This window comes from Hermetia illucens, chromosome 4 (genome assembly GCF_905115235.1).
Source record: "Hermetia illucens chromosome 4, iHerIll2.2.curated.20191125, whole genome shotgun sequence".
Taxonomy (NCBI): Eukaryota; Metazoa; Arthropoda; class Insecta; order Diptera; family Stratiomyidae; genus Hermetia; species Hermetia illucens.
Genome location: NC_051852.1, coordinates 136,513,501 through 136,536,328, shown reverse-complemented (window position 1 = coordinate 136,536,328; position 22,828 = coordinate 136,513,501). Strand labels below are relative to the sequence as shown.

The window sequence follows — 22,828 nt, the reverse complement described above, 5'->3', positions numbered from 1 at the left end:
CAACTGCAAATAACAGGTATAGCATATGCTCTCAGAGGGCTATCCCCCAGTTGCAGACTCTGGTCTGATCGAATTTCTCAAGTACTCCCCAACAGATTGACTGGAAGCAGCCCTGTGCAAAAAATCACGACGAAACCCTTCAATTAATCAATTACTAGATGTCACAAGTCAACACAACAGATAAAACACACGGAACTGGTAGCTGTCCACCACACTATGGTCATTCGCTTATCAAACTGCAGATGAAACAGTGTCAAGGAACTCCCTCCATCGCCGGAAAGCAGCAGCACCCGTGTATACATTAGAGCATTCAAGCGTATTACTGCTAGTAACGCACTGATTAAAGTCAAAAATACCGCTCACTACATGAACTAGAGTGCAGATGTCACGGTATGCGGAACCAACACAGAGGATATGAAACCAGTCCTGTGAATTCGCTCAATGCTAAACACAGTTCTGACTGAAGGCAAGGTTCCGCAAAAAGAGAAACTCATTCAGGCTGACACAAAGTCCAAGGTAGAACTCTCTCTGCCAGACATACATTTCCCAGTTTCCATATAATCTGCCAGTTAGATGTTACGCTCTCGTCTAACAACTTTTTGATTGCAAGCGATCCTAATCCTTTCAACTGATCAGCGCTAACTTAATCCCTTTGCAGCAAAAATACCCCTCGACTGATCTTGGAGGCTATGACACGCTGGACTACCTTCAGGTAAAAAGAAGGAGCACCCTGACCTCGGTCAAAACCTCTCTTATTTACAAGCCATTAACACCTCGTCACATACCTCAACATACACATCAATTTAGTCCTGAGCTCGATCAGGTGCGGGTGCAACCACATGCGGTGGTGACTCTAAAGTACGTGAGTCGTAAGCAGGGGATTTAACCACTGAACTTCACCCAACAGTTCATCTATCATCATAAAAGTGGACCTGCAATAGATCCTGGGCAGCGCTGCTACACGTTAACACAGTAGCTTTTCCACAGAGCTAATTCTTTGCAATCACACTGACAAGGTTTCGATAATATAGATGATTTACTTAGATAATCGACTGTGCCTTTGAAATCTACAATGATTCCAAGGATCTATTTGCTAATGCAATGGACAGCAAAGTTTTTCACTGTGAATTAAGGAAATATTGGTGCACAAGCCATACTTCCTTTCCTACAACGGACGGGATGTTTTCGCCCCAATCGCTGATCCATAATCTTCTCTAGAACCTTGCCACTCTTCGGGAGATGAGACATGGTGCTATATGACCTGGGATTACTCCTATCTTTGTATGGTCACTTCAGCAAGCAAAACAACCCATAATGATTCTTCAGTCAGACAGATTTGCACATCTTGCCAGTAATCCCATTTCAGGCAGTTGGCTTCCAAGACCTAAGTCCCCCATACTCTCCTCTATTTCACAACACTACAGAGGAGAAATATCCTCCTTCTCTTCAGCGCGATCAACAGGAAATATCGAGGATCCCGGAAATAGTTCACCTAGCAAGGCACTGAAACTATTAAGACATTTCAGCATAGACTCTCAAACACTTTAATGGCGGCAATGCCATGACTTTGTTTCCCTTTACCTATGAGGTAGACCCTTCTCCGACGGTCACGCTATGCTGGCCGACGAAATACCTCCAGCTTCTTTCCTTTCGACTGTCTCAACATGTCTATATTGGACGAAACACCTTGCCTCTAAGTGGACTTAAGACGACGGGCTTTCTTACGGTTCTTATGAAAAGCGTTCAGCCACCGCCTGACATACTTCAGAGCCCTACGTTCCGGCTTTTTCAGCATGCTATCACTTACAGTACCCTTCCATTCATTCAACAACTTCACTTTCTCAATCACAGACAAAAGCACATTTTCAGAGTGGAAAGAGCGCTCGGCTAATTCCTCCTTTGGAGCAACGCATTCCACCCAGTTATAGTCACGCGTATTCCAACGAATCGGCGAAAGTGGGGGATCAACACCCCACACACATTCCTATTGACCAGCATGGCCTCAATAAATACATGGTCACTAATATTGTACCTATCCAACAATCTCCATAATTGAACGTCAATATCACCAACATCCTTGGAGTTTTCAAACGTATAGACATGTGACGAGACATTCAAACAAAATAAATTGTGCTTCAACTGCGTTTTGGACAACACCCCTCCTAAGTACAGCACAAGGACTAGGTGTACGTCGCGTCATCTTGCTATGTCATATGGGGAAGTCTGTATTGATGTCCTTTCTCAAGATGAGTGGTGTTCTGTGAAGATGAGAAACCACCTCATACGGGTACTGCTTCAGGCCGTCTATAGGTGGGCAGTACATCTTCACGCATAGCTACCGACCCAAAGATCCAGTGATTGAGATACACAGGCTCCACTCATTAGTGAGATTCTCAACAAAGAGACAATCGTGTCATTTATGGCCACAGCCGTCTTTATCAAACCCCTTGCAGTGAATATCCTCAGGTCTGCAGGCAAGGTCTGAGTCATTAACTGTTCCTGGAATATCGCAACGCTATCGCTATGCTCGCGCATGTGCTGGTCGGGTTCGAGCATAACGGTATTCACTTATGCGCGATTTTGTTGCAGCAGAATGAGCGGCATGGCTTTTAGTTGCATTGAACTCAGCCACTCTTGCGGCTTATATGGGGTACAACATCGATTTGAGTGTATACCCATCCGAAAATTCTCGGAACACATAGTTCCAAAATGTATCTCATTGTTACAGGACCAGGCCACAGAGCCACCATGCGAACAACGGACGTACACATTTCACCTGAAGCATGAAGGGAGCAAGTCATGTGACTTGGCCCTATAGCTGCACATGCACTTTCTCACTTAGCTTGTCGAATATCACAGGTGTCCCTCACAGCGTTGCTGACTGCCTCAGCACGCGACCGTATTGGACGACAGATGATCTTCGCGTCTTTCTTGAACCACTCGAAGGACATCTTGCCCATCAAATTGTTCTCATGGATCTGGTGCATCAGTACATTGGCGCTTACGCAAAAGTATTCGTAGTATATGATGGCACGAGGTCCCAATTTCTGAATCTCTGCTACCTTCAACCTACGCTGCAAATGCTATTTGCGCCTCTTACCTTGGCCTGGCACCGATTCTTCTTTTGTGTCGCCTCATAGCTCCTGATTAGTTATCGGCGTTGACAATTGCTGATAAATCCGTGTATCTTGTTTAAAATGGCCTTTTTGGTGATCCATGTGTTGCTACCATGCAGCAGGATTACCATGATATATCGTCTGAGCAGTCGAAGCGTTATGTTCCTTCTTTCCTTCCTCTTAAGGTATCTCTGTTTAACAACGCATACTTTGTCGGAAAGGTTTGTGTAGTCTTCCTTTTTGTAGAAAGCCTGGAATAAGGATATTATTTTATCCGGTATTCCTTTCGGTATCAAGGCATGCCAACTCATATACCCGTAGGCTACCTTTTATATGTTATTTTATTCTGGGGCGGAGTAATACGATAAAGATTATGATTACAGGCTTTGCAAATGTCATGTCTCGTTAATTACTCCAGTTCCACAGTTCACTCGTTTGTACATTTTGGGCAACTTCTTCCTTTTCTATAATTCTATAATGCGACATTTCATTTTATGCTCCAGATTTGCGTCCTCTTCCTTCTTCAGTTTGCAGATAATATCTACTATCCGAGCATCTTTAGGTACACCTCACATCACTCGATCTATCTGCCGCATACAATGGGAAAGATGATGGGCAGAGTTATCTACGATAGACTGTTACCCACCATCGAAAGCGGCAATGGGCTGTCGGAGCGTTGGTATGGAAAAAAATCTTGACTGACTGTATCGTCCAGGGCAGAGGCAACTCATCAGACGCTGCCTCACCTCTGGACAAGGAGCAGTGTGACCGAAAGTGGCGACAGGTGGTAATCGTTCCATTTATGTATAACCGCAAACACGACATGAGTGCGAGTTATATTGAAGTGAAATCCGTCCCAAGTTCAAACCCAGACCAGGCTGTAAGGGGCTTTTTTTTGCTAAAGATGCTGGGAGTCCTGAGCCCGCATCCACTTGCGGATGGACCATCAGTATGGATTAAGACTCGCCCACTCTACGCTGGATTCAAAAAGCACGGTGGACCTGGCAAAGGACGCATTGAATTTTGGTGTGCCGTGTTGGCCTTGGAAAAACACCGCGAACTGGAACCGAATTAAAGGCACATCAGCTGGCGTAGGTACCCCTGGGGGGAGGGGGATGCTTACTCTTCCCAGCAGAAGGGATACTATTATTGTCTTCCCGGATGACCTGTCTGTGGCTGTTCTGGTAAAGCGCCCAGAGGATATGGAAGTCTACGCGACGAAGGCAGTGAGAGTGATAAAGTCTTGGCAAGAAAGAGCCAGACTGATCTTAGCGGATGACAAAACTGAAGTGATCTTAATAACGAACCATTCACAGAACAACGCTCTGAAAGTGGATGTCGATTGATACACAGTCGTTTCAACGCCGGTTACGAAATACTTGGAGATATTATGATTGACACCAAACTGAACTTTAGAGACCATTCAGAATATGCATCTTCAAAGGAAGCTAGTGCCACTGCGGCATTTGCAAAAATAGTGTCGAATACTGTGAGCCAAAACACTGTCGGAGATTGATTCTAGCCGGAGTGGTGGGATCCGTTCTGCTTTATGCGTCACCTGTACGGGCGGAAGCGCTTGCAAGCTCTCAGTGAAGGAAGTAAGTTAGTTGGGTTTACTGGTTGATAGCTATAGATAGATAGATAGATCCCTGTCGACATTCCGACAAAAGAATTTGGTATGCCGTGTCATATAGGACGAATGGAGAGACCTACAGAACGTTTAAATGCGGGAACGTCAGAATGATATGATCCCTGACAACATAGTTGGTACGAGTCTATGAAGGTTCGCTGGACGCACAGGCCCATTCCCAACATTATTGTGTGACTTGACCGGAAACATGGGGAAACCAACTACCACATTCCCAGTTCCTCACAGGACACGATGGATGCGATGATATAGCGGAGGGTTCAGAGTATGTGATGTTTCCTTGCTCAGGGTTCATGACAGAAGGACGCACTGCGAAGGAGCGTGAGCCCGGAGAAAATAGTTGAGGAGAAGCCGAGGTCTAAGGAGAACTGGCTGTTTCCTCTGCAATCGTAAAATTACAGAACGAGCTGTTCAAGGAAGCAGAAATAAGGAAAGTGCAAAGGAGCAGAAGCACAAGTGCCTAAAGACAAAATCCACCACCACCTCCATGTACGCGTAATATAAAAAAGGAAAGATCCAAATCGAAAGTATGGAATCGGACGACGTATACAAATACCTCGGTATATTGCAACACTTGCTGGGGCAATAGTTAAATCTAAGTTGCTGGGGAACTTTGAGCGGCGTCTTGATTTTATCCTGAAAAGAGAGCTTTTCAGAAAAATAAATTCATGACAGTCTGACTGAACCGAATGGAATCGTATACGTCTGAAGTATAAATGTTCAATTCAATTTTCAAACTACGGATGGGTAAGTGGTTCCTCACGTCTGATGCATGCACTAAAATGGCTATGGGAAGAAAATCTAGGACATAAAGCAAGCCACAATTGACAACAAGAGAAGAAGTAAACCGACGGGTTTTGGGAGTGAACAACCCGGCTCCCGGTAATCGATATCCCTCTACCGTAGTTCTTCAAGTATGTACAACTAGACCACGATGACGACTAATGTTAAAAGTAATTTCCTTACCGAGAACACTAGTAATAAAACCCAAGAAAGATAAGTTGGATGCGGATCATTGCCTTTCAAAAGCGAGAATAACGCCCATCGCATTTTTTCAAAAGAGGCAAAAGAAGTATTTACTACAGAACCATGAAAGGACACATTCAGAAGAAGCTCGTCAAATCTGAGATCCCCACCGGGAAGGTCAATACATGCAAAACGTGAAGGAGTGTATAATGACTCTTCACCCGCCATGGGGTAAAAATAGTTGTCCGAGCCTATCAAGGACAACACAACGCACACCATGCCATAATGAATGTAGTCAGGATTATTAGAGTCCTCTATAGCAGGTCGCAGAAGAAGAAAAGGAATTCCAAGGAGATGCCGTAATTTGTTCTACCAACAGTGTCACAGGCCACCCATTACATTTAACCGCGCTGCCAGCGAATTACGGACAAATAAAATATTATAGTATAGGAGAAAGAGAGGGTTCTCTAGGAAAATCCACAGCACCCTAAGAGGAAAAGGGCGTGCAGGCAGTTCCAAAAAGCGGAACTAAAAGTCCATAAGAGGGAAAGCCGCGTAGCGGGACTCACGGGAAGGAAAACTATGGATAATGTTTCAAGGGAACTAACAAAAAGGGAACAAAAATAAAAATAAAAAAATTCTGTCGTACACGGAGATACTCAAGCAGATCAAAGCTGACCTCGACCTAAAAATCCCAGTGGAAATTTCTGGAGAACCCGGAGATACCAAAAAGGGGGTCTCATTTTCGGTTTGAAAAGATCTAAGGTGAGCAAAGCTATTGGTTTTCGCACTCAGGTTAAAAACTTACTTCCTGTCTGTACCCAAAAACATGAGGCTCACATCCAGCGTAAGGATTTGGATGAAGTGAGATCGAAAGGAGAAATCAGTACGGCCCTAAAAAACAACTGCAGTTAAAGGAACTTGCGGAACAATCTATTGTGAAATTGTAAAAAGTTATGGCGATACTCAAAATAACACAATACGATTACCAGTTCAGGTAGCGCAGAAGTTGTTGGTGGCCCGAAAAGTTAGGATTGATTGGGTAGTTCAAGAGAACAAATCTCATTCAAGCTGTGTTTTAAATGGCTCATGCTTAGACAGCTCGCGAAGGCATGCACCAGCGGTATAGATTGGTTCGATCGAAGCAGAAAGTGTGTGGAGAAAAGCCATATTGCTAAGGAGTGCAATAGGCACCCGGAACGCCTATTGCGCGACGGAAGCGAGGGACATATTGTCGGAACTGGTAAATGTCTGGAAGGCTCTAACTGCAATGAGAAAATGAGGTCTATTCAAATAAACCTGAATCAGTGCAGACCATCCACGAATCTTAGATGGAAATTGCCATCACAAGCGAACCTTCAAGAAAACGTCACGGGGGCGCATGTGTTAAAATTTTGACTAGCGGAGTGGCGATGAGGACGTGCGGTCGAAAAGCCATACACTGTACTATGAGTCACGCAGCTAGTGACTTTGTGGGGGTGTACATATTCAGATGCTACGCCCCACCAAGCCTGATACTGTCTGAATTTGACAATTTTGTTCTGGACACAAGTAGATATGGTGTAATTGTGATTGCCAGTGATTTCAACGTTTGGGCCCTCGAGTGGGGCAGCAGAGAACCAAATGCAGGGGCGGGTTGTAGTCTATTAGAAGCTTTTGTGCAGTTGGATATAATTCCAACTAATAAAGGGTCATGTGAACACCCTCCGCAAACGGTCGTTTTCCACAATCCTGACCTGAGCTTTGTCAGCCTTGTACTAGCGCGTGGTATGTCCTAGCGCATTAGTGGGGACTACCGCCACAATAATCACCACTATCCACTGTGGGTACAGCCACAATACAAAGCGCTAATATTGTCTAAATCGAGAAAGATTTAATGTTGATCTGCAAAAGCGTTGGATGAACAGGTCTTCATAGAGGCGCGGCTAGACGAAGTTGACAAAGTAGACGCCTTTACAAAAAGAGTTGTCCATGTGGCGAAATACATCACCACAGCATGTGACGCGTCCACGCCTCCGAGATGCTCAATCCCTGATAGAGGAAGAAGAGTGAACTGGCCAGCCTTAAATGAGCCTATCATCAACCCAGACGAATTGCTCACGGGCAAAAAGCACGCCTATATGGAAGCCCGCAACACGCTTCAGGCATTATGCTCGAAAGTAGATGTAAACCCTTGGAGAGCGCCTATAGAATCGTGATAGGACGAGAGACCCTTCATCTCCGCAGATCATGCGATCAACCCTCTTGGTTAAATTTATTCAGGAGTTATTTCTGCAGCAAGAGAGGGCACTAATGCAACGTCTGAGTGTGATGACAATTCCGGCAACCACCAGAAATAAGCTATTTGCGGTAGAATTAGAGACAGCAAACCCCCGGATCTGGATATCCTCCGAATAGGGTCCTCAAGATCGCCGTGCAATCCAGGCCAGACATATTCGAATATTGAATTGTTCGAAGAGTTCATGTTCGCGGGTATATTTTCTCTACTATGGAAGCGACAGAGGTTGATACTACTCCTATAGACCCATGCATTTTCTAGATACTTAGGGAAAAATACTAGAGCGAGTAATCTACAATAGATTACTACCGCCTGTTGAGGGCCAAGGAGGTTTCTCTGATCGGCAGTGTAGGCTCCATAAAGCCAGTTCACTCATTGATGCCATCAAATTGGTTACTGGTTTGACCAAAGATGCAATTCACTGAAAGAATAGTACCAGCCCATATTATGTGGATGTAATCCTGGACGTGAAGACTGCAAAGATTAGTTGCAACTGTCAGCAGTTATTTACAAAAATGAAGGTTCTGATATGGTACCGATGAAGGAACCCCGGAGTATTTTGTGTCCGTGGGTGTCGCGCAGTGCTGGGCCTATTGCTGTGGAACATCATCTATAACGATGTACTTAATTCTCCCGCCCCGAAGGAAGAATCTCGTAGATGCTGAGCTATACTCATGGGAAGCAATCAGTGGTGCTAAGGGTTGGTTATATAGTTCTGGTCTTACACTTCCGATGGAAAAAACGGGGCGCTCTTTATCACCAAGCGAGAAAGAGAAACTAAGTCCGTATTCAAATTGAGAATCATATCATCACTTCCAAGCTCAGTTGCAGTATGTTTGCGGTAAAGCATGCATTTTAAGTATGGCTGAGGGAAGGATGATGCCGAACGTAGGAGGGTAGACAGGGGCGTAAGTTCTATCTTGCCCATTAGAGAAGGTCAGTTTAGGGAAAGGCATTGTGGATCTCATTTAACGCTAATAAACTAAGTTTAGTCTACACATGCGGGGGGGGGGGGGGGATATGGGTATGTTCTACCTTCAGGACTGTCTCAAACAATGCAAGATTTGTCACTTAGAGAGTGATACCGATTGACATCTTGGAAGATGAAATGATGAACATATAACAATGCGAAGCCAATCGGAGAAGGATACCTTCTACGAGGTAGTAGAACGAACCCTCGAAGCCTGTCCTAGATAAGATATTAAAATCATACTTGGGGATTTTAACAGCCAAGTAGGGAAGGAGCCCGTATTCAGGCGATACGTTGGCTCCCATAGCTCACACGAAAAAACAAATGATAACGGACTGCGGATTATTCAATTAGCAGGGTCACACGAAATGGTTGTTGGAAGTACCTGGTTTTTGCGGAAAGCGGTCCACAAACATACGTGGACCTCTCCAGATGGGGACACTTTCAACCAAATTGACCACGTGTTGATCGAACGCCGCCACCTCTCAGCCTTGATGAATGTCAGAACATATAGGGGGGCCAATATAGACTCGGATCACTATCTCGTTGGTATGGTGTTCCGAGCTCGAATAACAATACCACCTAGAATCCCCTCTGACTATCAGGTGAGAGTGAACACTGAAGCCATCCACAACACAACCCTCCGCGACACCTATAAGAGGGAAATGGATGCCGCAATAACCGCAGTCAATAGAGGACCTAGAAATGAAGCATCAACAAATGATCTTCACAATCACCTGAAGAACGTTATCATGGATACGGCCACAAACATACTTGGCCCCAGCCGAAAAAGAGTCGGTTTGACGATGAATGTAAGCTAGCAACGGAACGGAAGAATGCCGGATACCGAGTAATGTTGCATTCTTAAAGAACGCGGGCACGCGCAGAGAGTTACCACGAACTCCGTCGAGCAGAGAAGCGACTTCACAGACGGAAAAAGGAAGCTGGGAGAACCAACAAGTCTATGAACTAGAAAAGTCCAGGGAGCAACCGCACCAGGCGCGCAAGTTTTACCAACAAGTCAGCAGGATGGAGCCTTATACACCTCGATGCTCATCCTGCCGAGACAAAGAGGGAAATCTGATTTCCGACAGAATGGGCATATTAGAGCGATGGGTTGAGTACTTTGATGAGCTACTGAACAACCAGAACATCGGCGAGTTGGAGGTCCTGCCAACTGAAGACGACGGACAAATACTGCCACCACCAAGTTTAGGAGAAACAGTCGGTGCAATTCATCGGCTAAAAAATCATAAGTCGTAAGGGCCGATGGAATTACAGCTGAATTTTTTAAATATGGAGGCGACCAGTTACACCAAGTGGTTCATCAACTTGTGCTCAAGGTATGGGACAGCGAATCAATGCCTTACGATTGGCAACGAGGCATTATCTGTCTCATACATAAAAAGGGAGATATCATACAGTGCAGCAATTATGCAGGTATCACGTCGCTGAGTACCATCTATAAGATATTCTCCACTATCTTGCTAGGCCGGATAGCCCCATACGCTCAGAACATCATTGGCCCATACCAAAGAGGCTTCACTCCAGGCAAATCAGCAACAGATCAGATTTTCTCTCTGCGGCAAGTGATGGAAAAACTATTGGAATATGGACAATAGTTGCACCATCTGTGCATCGACTTTAAAGGCGCCTATGATAGCATAGCCAGGGTAAAACTGTACACAGCCATGAGAGAATTCGGTATCCCGACGAAATTAATAAGACTGACTAGGCTGACCCTGACCAATGATGATAAAAGCAGCAGGATCACTCTCAAGACCATTCGACATCAACAACGGTCTACGACAAGTGGATGCCCTATCATGCGTCCTCTTTAACCTGGCCCTCGAGAAAGTGATCCGTGATGCTGAGGTAAATGCAAGAGGTACGATCCTCTTTAAGTCCACCCAACTACTGGCCTATGCTGACGATTCGATATCATGGAAAGAACCACCCGAGACGTACAAACTGCCTTCATCCAGATCGAGCAGGCGGCGATCAGCGCGAAATCTTGGGCTGCACATCAATGAAGGCAAGACAAAATATATGGTGGCAACGTCAGCACCGAAGACGAATCAACCAACAACATCAAACCGCACTGGTCAAACACGAAGAAGAATAAGGATAGGAGAATACAACTTTGAGACTGTTGACAATTTCTCCTGTCTAGGGTCGAAAATCACAACCAATAATAGCTACGATGATGAAATCCGCGCACGGTTGTTGTCAGCCAGCAGACCCTATTTCAGCTTACAAAGACTGTTCCGCTCGAAGCGTCGCACCATAGGGTCAAAGCTCTTACTGCACAAGACTATGATCTTGCCAGTCCTCATGTATTCCTCGGAAACTTGGGTTCTTAGCAAGAAAAATTGCGACCTCTTGGCCGCGTTCTAGAGAAAAATCCTCTGAGGAATTTTTGGCCCCCTACATGAGGATGGACGATTGCGTAGCCTACACAATGACGAAATCTATGAGCGATACCATGACCGTCCGGTTGTGGATAAAATCCGGCTCAATAGGTTACGGTGGGCGGGTCACTTAATCCGTATGGATGAGGATGATCCCACCCGGAAAGTCTATAAGGGCAATATGTATGGTAGAAAAAGAAGACGAGGCAGACCCTGGCTAAGATGGAGCGATGGCGTAGGTCAGGACGCCAGACAGCTTTTAGGGATATCGAATTGGTGGACCTCGGCGCAAAACCGGGATGTCTGGAGTTCCTTATTAAGGCAGGCCTAGACCGGATACCGCTTGTTGCGCCGTTGATGATGATGATGATAAAATCAATCTGTAGATTTATTTTTCGATAGCAAGAGTGCTGGAAACGCTTAGGAAAGAGACGATGGACACGCAATCTGAATCCTATCCTTAAGGAGAGACGGCACGGCGAGATCAATTATAAACTCATCTAGTTTCTCACGTGGTACGGGGGATATTGCTTGTACCTATTCAGGTTTAAACTATTCAAACTGTCTGAGATTCGCGGAAGAAAGGAGGAAGGTAGAGGAAACTCTAACAGAGGTGCTAGCTTCTGAAAATGTGGTATGGAGAGTGGTTAGGATGCGATCAGCTTCAAGAGCGTATTAATACATTTTCGTATGGTTGTACACAGTTTGCGTTGAAATGCGCTGTGATGCGAGCCTTTGGACGGTATCTTCAGCATATCCTTTGGTTGGTTGCCCCTTCGGATCAACGCGGAGAGGGATCGTGGGCTCTACTATTTCCTTTGGTTTCGGTTTTCTGTTTGTTGATATTCATATACCCTCTGCTAACATTGCAGCTCCCTTAAGCGGTCCAATTTTTAAATCCCACTGATGTCCACTTATGAGGGGTTCCACTGTAATATGAATTGTTTAGTTTACCTCATTGATATTCCAGATGTTCTAAAAACTAAACAGGAACATATGCTCATATCGAATAAAATGAAAATAAAAAGATTGAAAACGAAAGTAAATTTTAGCCAGAAAAATGAAACAATAGAGCTCACGCATTTGCTTAAAAAAAATTATCCGGTGGAACATTTTTGCATTTATAATAAGTGCACTCCACCTGCACAAACATCCCGGAATTTTGAAGTTTTAAACAATAGATACCAATAATGCCATAACTTTTAATAGAAAAAATTGTTGAATTCATAATGGACATTTGCATAGACAAATAGGAGACAAGCGTCAATAAACGCCAATGCAAAAGGAGTCGTCCATGGGTGGTTTATGATTTAATATAATTCTACTTTTCGTGGTATAAATAGTGGCTCAATTTTAGTCTTAGGCAATACATTTCGAGCAGCTTTCCATTAAGAGAAGCAGGTAATTAACAATAAATAATTAATTCTAGAAATACAAGCGTCAATATTGCATTGGATACATAAAACTTTTAGCTTCCACCTTTTCAGAATTATCCTTATTTGCTGGTCGTTCCTGACAATGTTTGCGATCCTACAGAGGACATTATTGAAGTTCCTTGCCTCTGATCATCATTGTCATCATCAACGGCGCAACAACCGGTATCTGGTCTAGGTCTGTCTAGGAACTCCAGACATCTCGGTTTTGCGCCAAGGTCCCCCAGTTTGGTATCCCTAAAAGCTGTCTGGCGTCCTGGGCTACGCCATCACTTCATCTCAGGCAGGGTCTGCTTCGTCTTTTCTTCTTGCCTCTGATAGAGGTGTTAAATTTGGCGACTGATGGTATCATCCATGTCAGACGCATTTCATCAGGGCCCGTATCCGGAAAGTAAGATTGAAAATGGCAGTTAAATATTGGTAGCTTCTCTCGATGAGGTGACCAAGAGTTTCTAAGAGATTAAATTTTTGCCTGATATTTGTAGTCTGGCCTAAAGGTGATAACCAAGGGTAACTTCAATTTTTGGTTTTCAATGTATATCAAGGGGGTAAGTTGCTCCCCAAATCAATATATACTTTCAAAACCAAAAATTGTAGTTTAGAGGAAGCTACCCTTGGCTACTAAGAATTTGTAGCGTTGTCTCTGCCTCGGAAGAAAGCCATCATTTTTCTTAAAAAAAGTGGGTAAATTGTCCTAAAAGAAAGGATAGTTCACCCTAAACTTAGGAGACTCTCAATCTAGTAAGACATAAAATCATTTAAGGTTTAAAAACGTTAACTCTCGAATATCATGGTATTCAGTCCAATGGAATATATAAATATGTATCTAGTTGGCATTCACCTCTTGGTTAGGTATAGGGTGTCAACCACACCCACTTCCCATCGTTTGCGGTTCGATAAAATCCGCCTCTGCTCCCCCAGGGCTTCCAGGGACACCTCTCTCTCTCTACTCTTGGGGTGATCTACTCGACAAGCCATGTATCTTAAGAGAGTGGATTCGACAGCAATGCAATTTTAGCCAATCCTTAATATGTGACCTATCCATTGCCACTTCTATCTACTGATTACATCCTCTACGAGTGGTTGATTTGTGCGTCGACCAAGTTCTTCGTTCGAAATATTATCAGGCCGGCATCCCCCAATGGCATGTCATAGATATGTGTTCACAAGGGCAGGGAGCAGTGGGAGTCACCTTCTATGTGCTACTCCCATACAGCAGCACAGAAAGGGCATCAGTACAGAACAATCTTAATTTGATCTTCGCATTGCGATAACTGCATTCAATCATTTTAGACAAGAAAGCGAAGGCCGATCTAGAGCTGTTAATGCGTCGAGCGACATCCAGTTCGGTGCCTCCGTCTGCACAAACAAATCCAGATCCGATGAGAGAGCAAACAGATGTCGTGAGCGTAGTCGAAGTATCTGAGGAAATATGTCATAGTCCATTAGGCACTATCTCAGGGCAAGGTGGCTTGAAGCACTTCACGTCAATAAAAAGAAGAAATAATATCGATGACTGGATGCAAACCAGGCGGACTTCGTTTTAGGCGGCAAATTTCTTTGAGATTTTACATTAATACACACGTGATTTTTTGCGCATCATACGTCGCTCTGGTAATGAGTTTCTCCGAGACATATCTCCAACATAGAGCAAGCCAGATACCCGCCTTGTTCACTTGGACTTGGACACAGCTTTCTTGAGATCGATGAAGAGCAAGAGAAACTTACACTGTTCAAAAATCATTGCCTCACTTTAGAATTTTAACGGCAAACCCCTTTTTTCTCCTCTAGGAAAGGACTCGGATTCCCAAGATTTCCGTTCAAATGAAAATAGCATATCTGCAGGTACAGCGATAAGTAACTCTGGAGGGAGACCATTAAGCTCAGCAGCCTTACTGCTTTTGAGTGTACTGAAGAGGCGAAATGATTTCTCTTCAATTTGGAGAGGCAGTCCGTATCCGCATGTTACGGTGACTAACTATTTCATCCACAGGAGGCGGAACTTTATCGGATGTGATTCAATTAAACCATGGTGAAGTGTTCCATTGCATAGTAGGTTCGACCATTAAAGTCCTTCACAGGGCATCGAATAATCTGCGATCACATCCAACCTCTTCTGTGATGCGGTACACACTTTTGAGATCATTGCGATCTGCGGCAGCTTCTTTTTATCAGAGTGCACACTACTCCAGGCATTTCGTCCTGTATCGGAGCTCCCATGCGTCACGCTCTGCATCACTCACAGCAGTCAATAGAGTCTTCAATCCCATCTATTCATCGATCCACTTCCACGATTCTGCTGTCAGCCAAATCTTGTGACGCTTGTTCGAGACATGCCCGACAAACTGCGTAGCACCCGAGAAGGGCAGACACTTAGGGTATCTGCCATTCGATTGTTGAAATAACGAATAGGTGAAGGTAAGTGATCATCAGATGATGATTCCTTTCGAGACCGATATGGGTTCCTCCCGCATATCCGGGAGACAACTCTGCCCACCGCAAAGTCGTCAATCTGATCTGTGCTCGAAGAATGTACCACCAATGACGAGGCAGTGCAAGCTACATAAATATACAAACTTCCCACCATTGCCGTAACCATCGCCAAGACCGTGTCTCCCCATCACATTTCCGATCAAGGGGTTGTCAGAGCCCACCCTGTTATTTAAATCACTCATCACAATCACAATGGGCTTCAGGAAGCCTCTACTGGATTGCATTCCATTGTCCGTAGAAAGCAGCTTTCTCCACTAAGTTGGAAGTCTCCGTTGATAGCAATGTACAATTGTGATGTTCCTTAACCTGGACCGGAGCCTTGCAGTCAGAAGTCTGTCAAGAATCAGATGCCAGGTCAAGAGAACGCGCTTTATGGTTCAGTAACCGTTAGTAACTATCTAGGATACAAAAGTTCCTCGTTCTCACTTCGCTTAGGGTCAGAAAATTCAGCTTATATTGTTGGAATTCCCACTCGAGTTGAAGAAAGCGAGCATTCTGGTGATCTCCATATCGTTGTCGAGGAGTGTGCGCATATATCAAATGAATTGTAGTCCATTTTGGACGCCCAAATGTAATAGCCGTGAGATTGGTTCCCCGATTCTCGATGGCACCTAAAACATGCAAATTTCTCCAAAATGGACTCCCATATTCTTGAGGCTCTGCAAATGTACTGCCTACTAACCAGCTTTTCCAGTAAATGCCTTCTACATAACTTCTTATATAATACCTAAATCTTTCAGGCGTAATGAGGTTTCTACCGATACTTATAGTTGCCCTAGCGGTTTTCGTCCCGCTTTCATGGGCAAGATATGCTTCGGATCTGGAGGATGTAAGTTACTTTTGTTTCATGAAGCCAGTCATTGGACGAAAATATAATAATACATTTCTTTGTCAAAAAGGTTGAATTTTCGCCAAACGAAAAGGCTTTGACTAGGGTTCGTCGGCAAGATGAGACGACGGAAGACACTGCCGAAGATACTGCAGAGGACACTGCAGAGGACACTGCCGAAGATACCGCGGAAGACACAGCCGAAGACACTGCGGAAGATACTGCGGAAGATACTGCTGAAGACACTGCTGAGGACTCATCCGATACTGCCGAGGACTCAAGCGATACAGCTGATGATTCAAGTGATACCGCTGATGATTCAAGTGACACTGCTGATGACTCAAGTGATACTGCTGACGATTCAAGTGATACGGCTGATGATTCAAGTGATTCGGGATCAGATTCAAGTGATTCAGGTTCAGATTCAAACGGTTCGGACTCAAGCGATTCAGGATCTGATTCCACAGATTCAAGTGATTCTGGTTCAGATTCGAGTGATTCAAGCTCAGACGACTCTGGATCTAACGATGTCTCTGGATCTGGTTCTAATGGCACCTCTAATGGAAGAAGGCAAAAAATCAAATTTACGAATTTACGCTTCCGCAATTTGCGCATAAAAAATCTAAGGAGGCGAGGTGGCAGTAGCAATAGTGGTAGAAGCGGCAATAGAAGAAGGAGGCGTCGCCCTGTTCGAAGAATAGTTCGTCGGCGTCCTGCGAGAAGAATAGTTCGTCGACGCCGTGGCGGAGGACGGAATAACCGGCGACGCGTTATTATGAGGCCAGTGGCAGCTGGATCTCGAAGAACAATTTTGGTGAGAAGGAATGCAGGTGTCAGGAGGGTAGGTGTTAGGAGACAAGGTGCGAGGAGGGTAGGTGTGAGGAGAATGGGCGCTAGGAGTATGGGCTTAAGATCACGGAGTATGGGTCGCAGACCACGCCGAAGGGTATTGCGTAGGCGAAGAGGATGAATCGATATTCTGAAATAAAAGACATTGAAATGGCATTCTTATAAAATTCAGCATCAAACATAATTCTTTTATTCATGTGCCCGCAATGATCCCGAAAATTCCTCATGGATATCCATTTAAACTCTGGTCACAGTTGTGACTACTATCTTTTTAGAATTATGCTGGAACCTCATTCACTTAATGATGGTTTGGACCAATTAGTTAGAAACTAACTATAAACTTTTTTGGCTCATAAATCCAACGTGTTGGGCAAGGTTTCCAATTTTTTCGAAAATGAGGGCTAATGGTTTCGTCCCGGTACAGGCTGTCTCACCTCCTTTCTGGAGGGCGTTATAGAGAAGTTCTCGGACAAAAAAATGTGGAAAACAATTTTTACAATTAGCGCGGTCCATCATCAAGTAGATGCGGATTCAACATGCCCCCAAATTTTAAAAACAAATTAGCTCCGCTTCGACTAACTTAGGTCTGTACCAGGCTGTTTCATCTATAATTCAATTTGCACTTATGTTGTATTTTTGGAGTTCATTGGGGAGTACAACCAGAATAGAAGTAATCCTGTGCCTAATGAAAACCTAACGAAACCACTAATCCCCATTTTTCCCAAACTATCACCTCACCCCACATTTTCTCATTGCAGTTCATACTGATGAACGTTAGGACCAGGAACTTATTATCAAAGGAATGGTCAAAGCTTTTGTTTGGTACTCCTGAGAAAATCATGTCATTCTGAACTCCGGATAGTCAAGATAGGGTATATGTTCCCATTAACTATCGTCGCTCCTTCTAGTTAGAGCATGACGCCTCGACAAAGCTTCTCCATCGGGACCTGTCCCGCGCTATCGCGAAGATTTCTACCATATTTTTCCTATTTCTTTCCATCTTAACCACATTGCCCGTGCAATCTGATTATTAGTTTAGGACCTATCTTGCTGAGTTCTTCCTTGCTATATCTTTTTTCTAGTGCGTTACAGACTGATTTTCGTCCCTGGCTTCTGGAAGGGTTCTTCTCTGGTCCCAGTCGCCTTAGCCGTCCATGTCAATCAAATCTTCCCTTCTTCTGTATTGCGGCTTCGCAGTCATTTCTGGTCCTATTTGCAGTTTTCCTTCCACAATTCTTTTGAGAAACCTCGGGAAATCATAGTACCTAGACGAATATAAAAATGAAGGTGTCCGCCTCGTCGTATATCTCCACATTGTATCTTATTCGCCATCTGATATCTTTTTCACTTTGCTCAATAGTGGGCTGAGAATTCATCGTTTAAAACAGTCGAATTAATATAATATTTTATATACACCCCATTTCGTCATGATACGTACGCTCCTCCTTCTGGATATAGGCTACGCAATGATAATAAACTTCATTCGCAGTCATGCTCCGCCTACAGATCTGCTCTACTTCATTACTCTCGCTCGTTATCAGTGACTCCATGGTGACAACGCTTATCACTTGTTCAAAGTTGTGCAGTATTATGCTTTGTGCTCCTCGTCTTCGCTTTGGTCTGATTCTCATTTATTCTTGAGTCAACTGTTCTCGTTGCCTCGCTCAGTTTCATAAAGCTTTTCTGATGTAAAACGGTTTATATCATCTGCGTAGACCACAATTTGACCCATTTTGTTCAGTAGGTCGTCTAGCGTTTCTTATGCTATTTCATCCAGAGATAGACTGGAGGAGTACTAGCTGCGGGTTCTCCATTTTGTGTCCTCCAATAGCTTACAATTTGTTATTCGGACCGGTAGCAGAGCGCTAGCTCTCACATCAGTATCCACTTTGGGCAGCTCTGCTGGTATTTAATCTGCGCCATCTTCCTTGTGACTTTCAGTTTGCAGATAGGGTTATTACCTCAGCTGTTACTATTTCTGCAATATTCTCCACGCGCCTCCTCCTTCCTTTCAGAATTCTGCCAAGTAGATTGAAATGCAGTCCCCACCGCTCAATTTCTTTCTGAGGTAGGCAGTAAGTGCACTCTAAAACTCTATACGGGTAGGTCGGGTAGGTTGACAAAGTTCGTATTTTTTTATAAAGCACGTTCGACGTTCCTTACAGCTTCTCCCCAGCTCCAGCTCCCATGTTGCTTCTCTTGCTGTGTGCCTGGAATTGTGATTTCAGCTCTTTCTTCTATTGACTGTTTTAGCGCATGTTCCTCCCGAAATCTCTCGTTTCCTGTCTGGTTTCCGGTCTCATACACATACTGCTTCAGGGCAAGCCTGTTTTTTGTTGTCTCTGTTAGTTAGTCTTTGAAAGATTTTTCGATTGTCGCTTGCGCGCAAACCCTGATGGTCTGAATCATTTATGAGGCCACTATTAACATTTGAAGCCCTTCTTGCCTGAACATCAAACAGTGACTGCTTCTTTGTCAAAAAAATGAATCATGGTGGAGAATCAAGCTGGGATAGACCCTCCTAAGATTGGTTTCCCGTTTAAACTCATGTTTTTTAAAACTAGGGTTGCTACTGTTATTTCTCTTATTCATCTATCTCTTTATAATGCTACACGCTGCATTAATTTTCCTATTTCAAGTCATCTGATTCCTCCGATTCTTGACAACTCTATTCTACGTCATCTTATTTCTTTTTTCAGCTGTCCCAAACTTGATGGTGAATGGAATGAAAAGTATACTCATTGGCAGTTTGTGTCCGTCCCTTTGCTCCAATGGTAGTTGCCATGCTGTCCTTGCCTATCCAGAGCAGAGTTTCAGTACTGGGGATCATCCACTGTAATGCAGAGCAGGTAAGTAGCCTCCAGTATTTATCTCAGTATCTCAGATAAGTGATGGGCTAAAATGGTCTTGTTGGCGCGAGTTTGTGAACGTTTACATTTTCCACCGCTTTGTCATTGTCGGTATATTGTTCGAATACAGGGCCTGATGCAGGGTCATTTCGTTTTCAATCAATCGGTAGAATTTAAGCAATGGGTTCTAGTTCTAGTTTAGTCAGCTGAAAAACAGACTGATTTCCGCACTGGATCCTCCAGCATTGACAACATGATAACCTTGTGCAACAACAACGGGTTCGGATAGACAGGGTAAAGTTGCTGGATGGCAACGATCCTTGTTATATTCAAACCAGCTCCGAAACTCCCATTCCCATAGGGGAGGGATTTGTGTCAACCCAAGCGACTGCCCTTTCTAGCGGAGATAGCGGCTTGTAGTTGGGCCCAAATTAAAATAACAACAACTAACAAAACCACACAGCCGACCTTTTTAGAATGAGCAACAATACACCACGCTCACCGCTTCTGGCAGCTAAAGTGGGAGATTCCTCTATAAATCTCTTTCCAAGAAGCGCCAAGTAACGACAGTCACCTAATGAAAGAGTTGAAAGGTGAAGGGGACTGGAAGTGAAAAGGGAGCGACACGATGGAGACTAAGAGTCATCATCATCATCAACGGCGCAACAACCGGTATCCGGTCTAGGCCTGCCTTAATATGGAACTCCAGACATCCCGGTTTTGCGCCGAGGTCCACCAATTCGATATCCCTAAAAGCTGTTTGGTGTCCTGACATACGCCATCGCTCCATCTTAGGCAGGGTCTGCCTCGTCTTCTTCTTCTACCATAAATATTGCCCTTATAGACTTTCCGGGTGGGATCATACTCATCCATACGGATTAAGTGACCCGCCCACCGTAACCTATTGAGCCGGATTTTATCCACAACCTGACGGTCATGGTTTCGCTCATAGATTTCGTCGTTATGTAGGCTACGGAATTGTCCATCTTCATGTAGGGGACTTCTTAGTCTTTTTTGGCGGCCAAAAAAGAGAGACGCCATCGCCAGGTGCCATAACCAATTGGAAATCCAAATAACAGACAGACAGTTCTGCGGCAAATGAAGCATGCCACCACCGTTCAGGGTGTCGAAAACGACATAATGAAGATGGAAGAACCATTGAGCTTTATTGCGAAGACAGTCGAATAGAAAACACAACACGAAGTGCTCTGAACCCGCCAGAGAACTGACAAAAGGTGGTGAAGGAAAACAACGTGGATCTGCCGACGAGGGCGCTGCAAGAAGAATTCCGCGGGGTGTTAAAAAAGGGGCACAAGCAGCGTTGAAAAAAGGAGAAAACTCAGCAACAACGAGCTGAATAGCAAACGGTAGCAGCTACACTCTTGCAAAGTCCAAGTCGACTATAAATGCTGTAAATGTTAAATATATCTGGCGGACTCAAACTGGTGATATACTTGTCGAGCTTGGGTGCAAGACTGATAAAAAGAGTACGTTTTGCGGGACAGTCTAGAGCATTTTAGGCACGAGAGCAGTGGTTTCCAGTCTAGAACTCAGTTGCGCCCTTGAAATAAGGGATATAGGTTGTCTCATTAATACGGAAGAGGTGGAGGAAGCATTAAAAACAGATTACCCAAAAAAGATGAGCCTCATGTTCCCGGTTCAGGGCGTTGTCAGGTCTTCAAAGAAGACTAACAAAAGGCGAAAAGTCAAGCCCCATGATCCATATCCTGCAAGCAAACATGCACAGAAGTGCAACTGCTCATGACTTGATTGGGACAGATGGTAAAAGAAAGAAGAGCTGACTTGTTGCTTCTCAGCGGATAATACTAAGATAGGAGCTTACCTTCGCGGTATGCCGATATATCTGCCACTGCTGCTATCTTACGACTGCGGACCCATAGTCGAGGAGTCGGCTTCGTTTGCGCTCGTTGTGCAGAAGTGACGTCTTTCAACATTTGCCTCACACCGAACGAATCTATGCCAGTCTAGTCAGAGGAAAGTTTAACGACAGAGCTCTCGGATCGGGTGCGCCTCAACCAGATTCCCGAGGCATACAGATTTTGGGTATGGCCGTCAGGAAAGGACTTATTGTCCTAAATACCGGTAGTACTCCGACATTCCGACGCCTTGGTTGTGAAGGCACTATCTGTGACGCAACTTTTGCTACGGAGTCCTTAGTGCCAGCGGTCCAAAGGCGAAGGATACTGGAAGTACATTTTTCTCGATATGACAAACGACTCCTCCCAATGTTCAGTCGTCTGTCAAACAGCTACCGGGGTGTACATCGGAAAAATCAACGTTGCAAAATTTGCCGAATCTCTCTCAAAAGGGGTAAATTAAATTAAATTAGGCAAAAGAACAGCAACTGGGTCGTTAGTGCCAGGAAATTAACCGTATACTGGTGGACAACTGAAATTGCGAGCTTACAAAGAAGAAGCCAAGACGAGATGATGCTTAGATCTGTATAATAGAAGAGTGTGAAAGAGAAACTCCGCCACGAAATGAATAGGCAGAAGGCACGCTGCTGGCGGGAGCTAATCAATGACGGGAGGGAGGGGGGGGCGCCGGGTGTAAGCTGGTTATAAAAAAACTCGGTGCCCATCAGAACCCTGTTCTATGGAAGCAATGCAGATTGAGGAAATCGTGCAGGCCCGTTGTGAATACTGATGTATGCCCACTCTTCACTGGGAGGGAACTCGGAAGGAACTGCCCATGAAGGACAAAAAAGCACCAGAACCGGGTGGTAGTCCCAGCGAAGTATTGAGTCCCTCATGTAAATACAGGCCGAACTTGCTGCTCGACGCCTTCAACGCATGTTTGACAGCGGGTGTTTTTCCCTCCCGCTGAAAGGTTGTCAGACTTGTGCTGGTAAGCAAGGACAAAAACGAGTTCGAGAAACCGTCAGTGAATCGCTCAGTATGTTAAACGCAGTTAGGAAGCTGCTTGATGAACAAGTCACGATTGACTGACGTAATACATGGGGAGA

General features: G+C 44.6%; 1 protein-coding gene across 1 annotated transcript; it reads left to right on the top strand.

The window, feature by feature from the left end:
* The first annotated feature begins 12,728 nt into the window (after positions 1-12,728).
* LOC119654660 (dentin sialophosphoprotein-like) lies at positions 12,729-17,166 on the top strand. Its single transcript, XM_038060151.1, has 3 exons — positions 12,729-12,790; positions 16,056-16,144; positions 16,215-17,166. The coding sequence occupies exons 2-3, from the start codon at positions 16,061-16,063 to the stop codon at positions 17,112-17,114; spliced, it is 984 nt and encodes a 327-aa protein (XP_037916079.1). The 5' UTR covers positions 12,729-12,790; positions 16,056-16,060; the 3' UTR covers positions 17,115-17,166.
* The last annotated feature ends 5,662 nt before the right edge of the window (positions 17,167-22,828 follow it).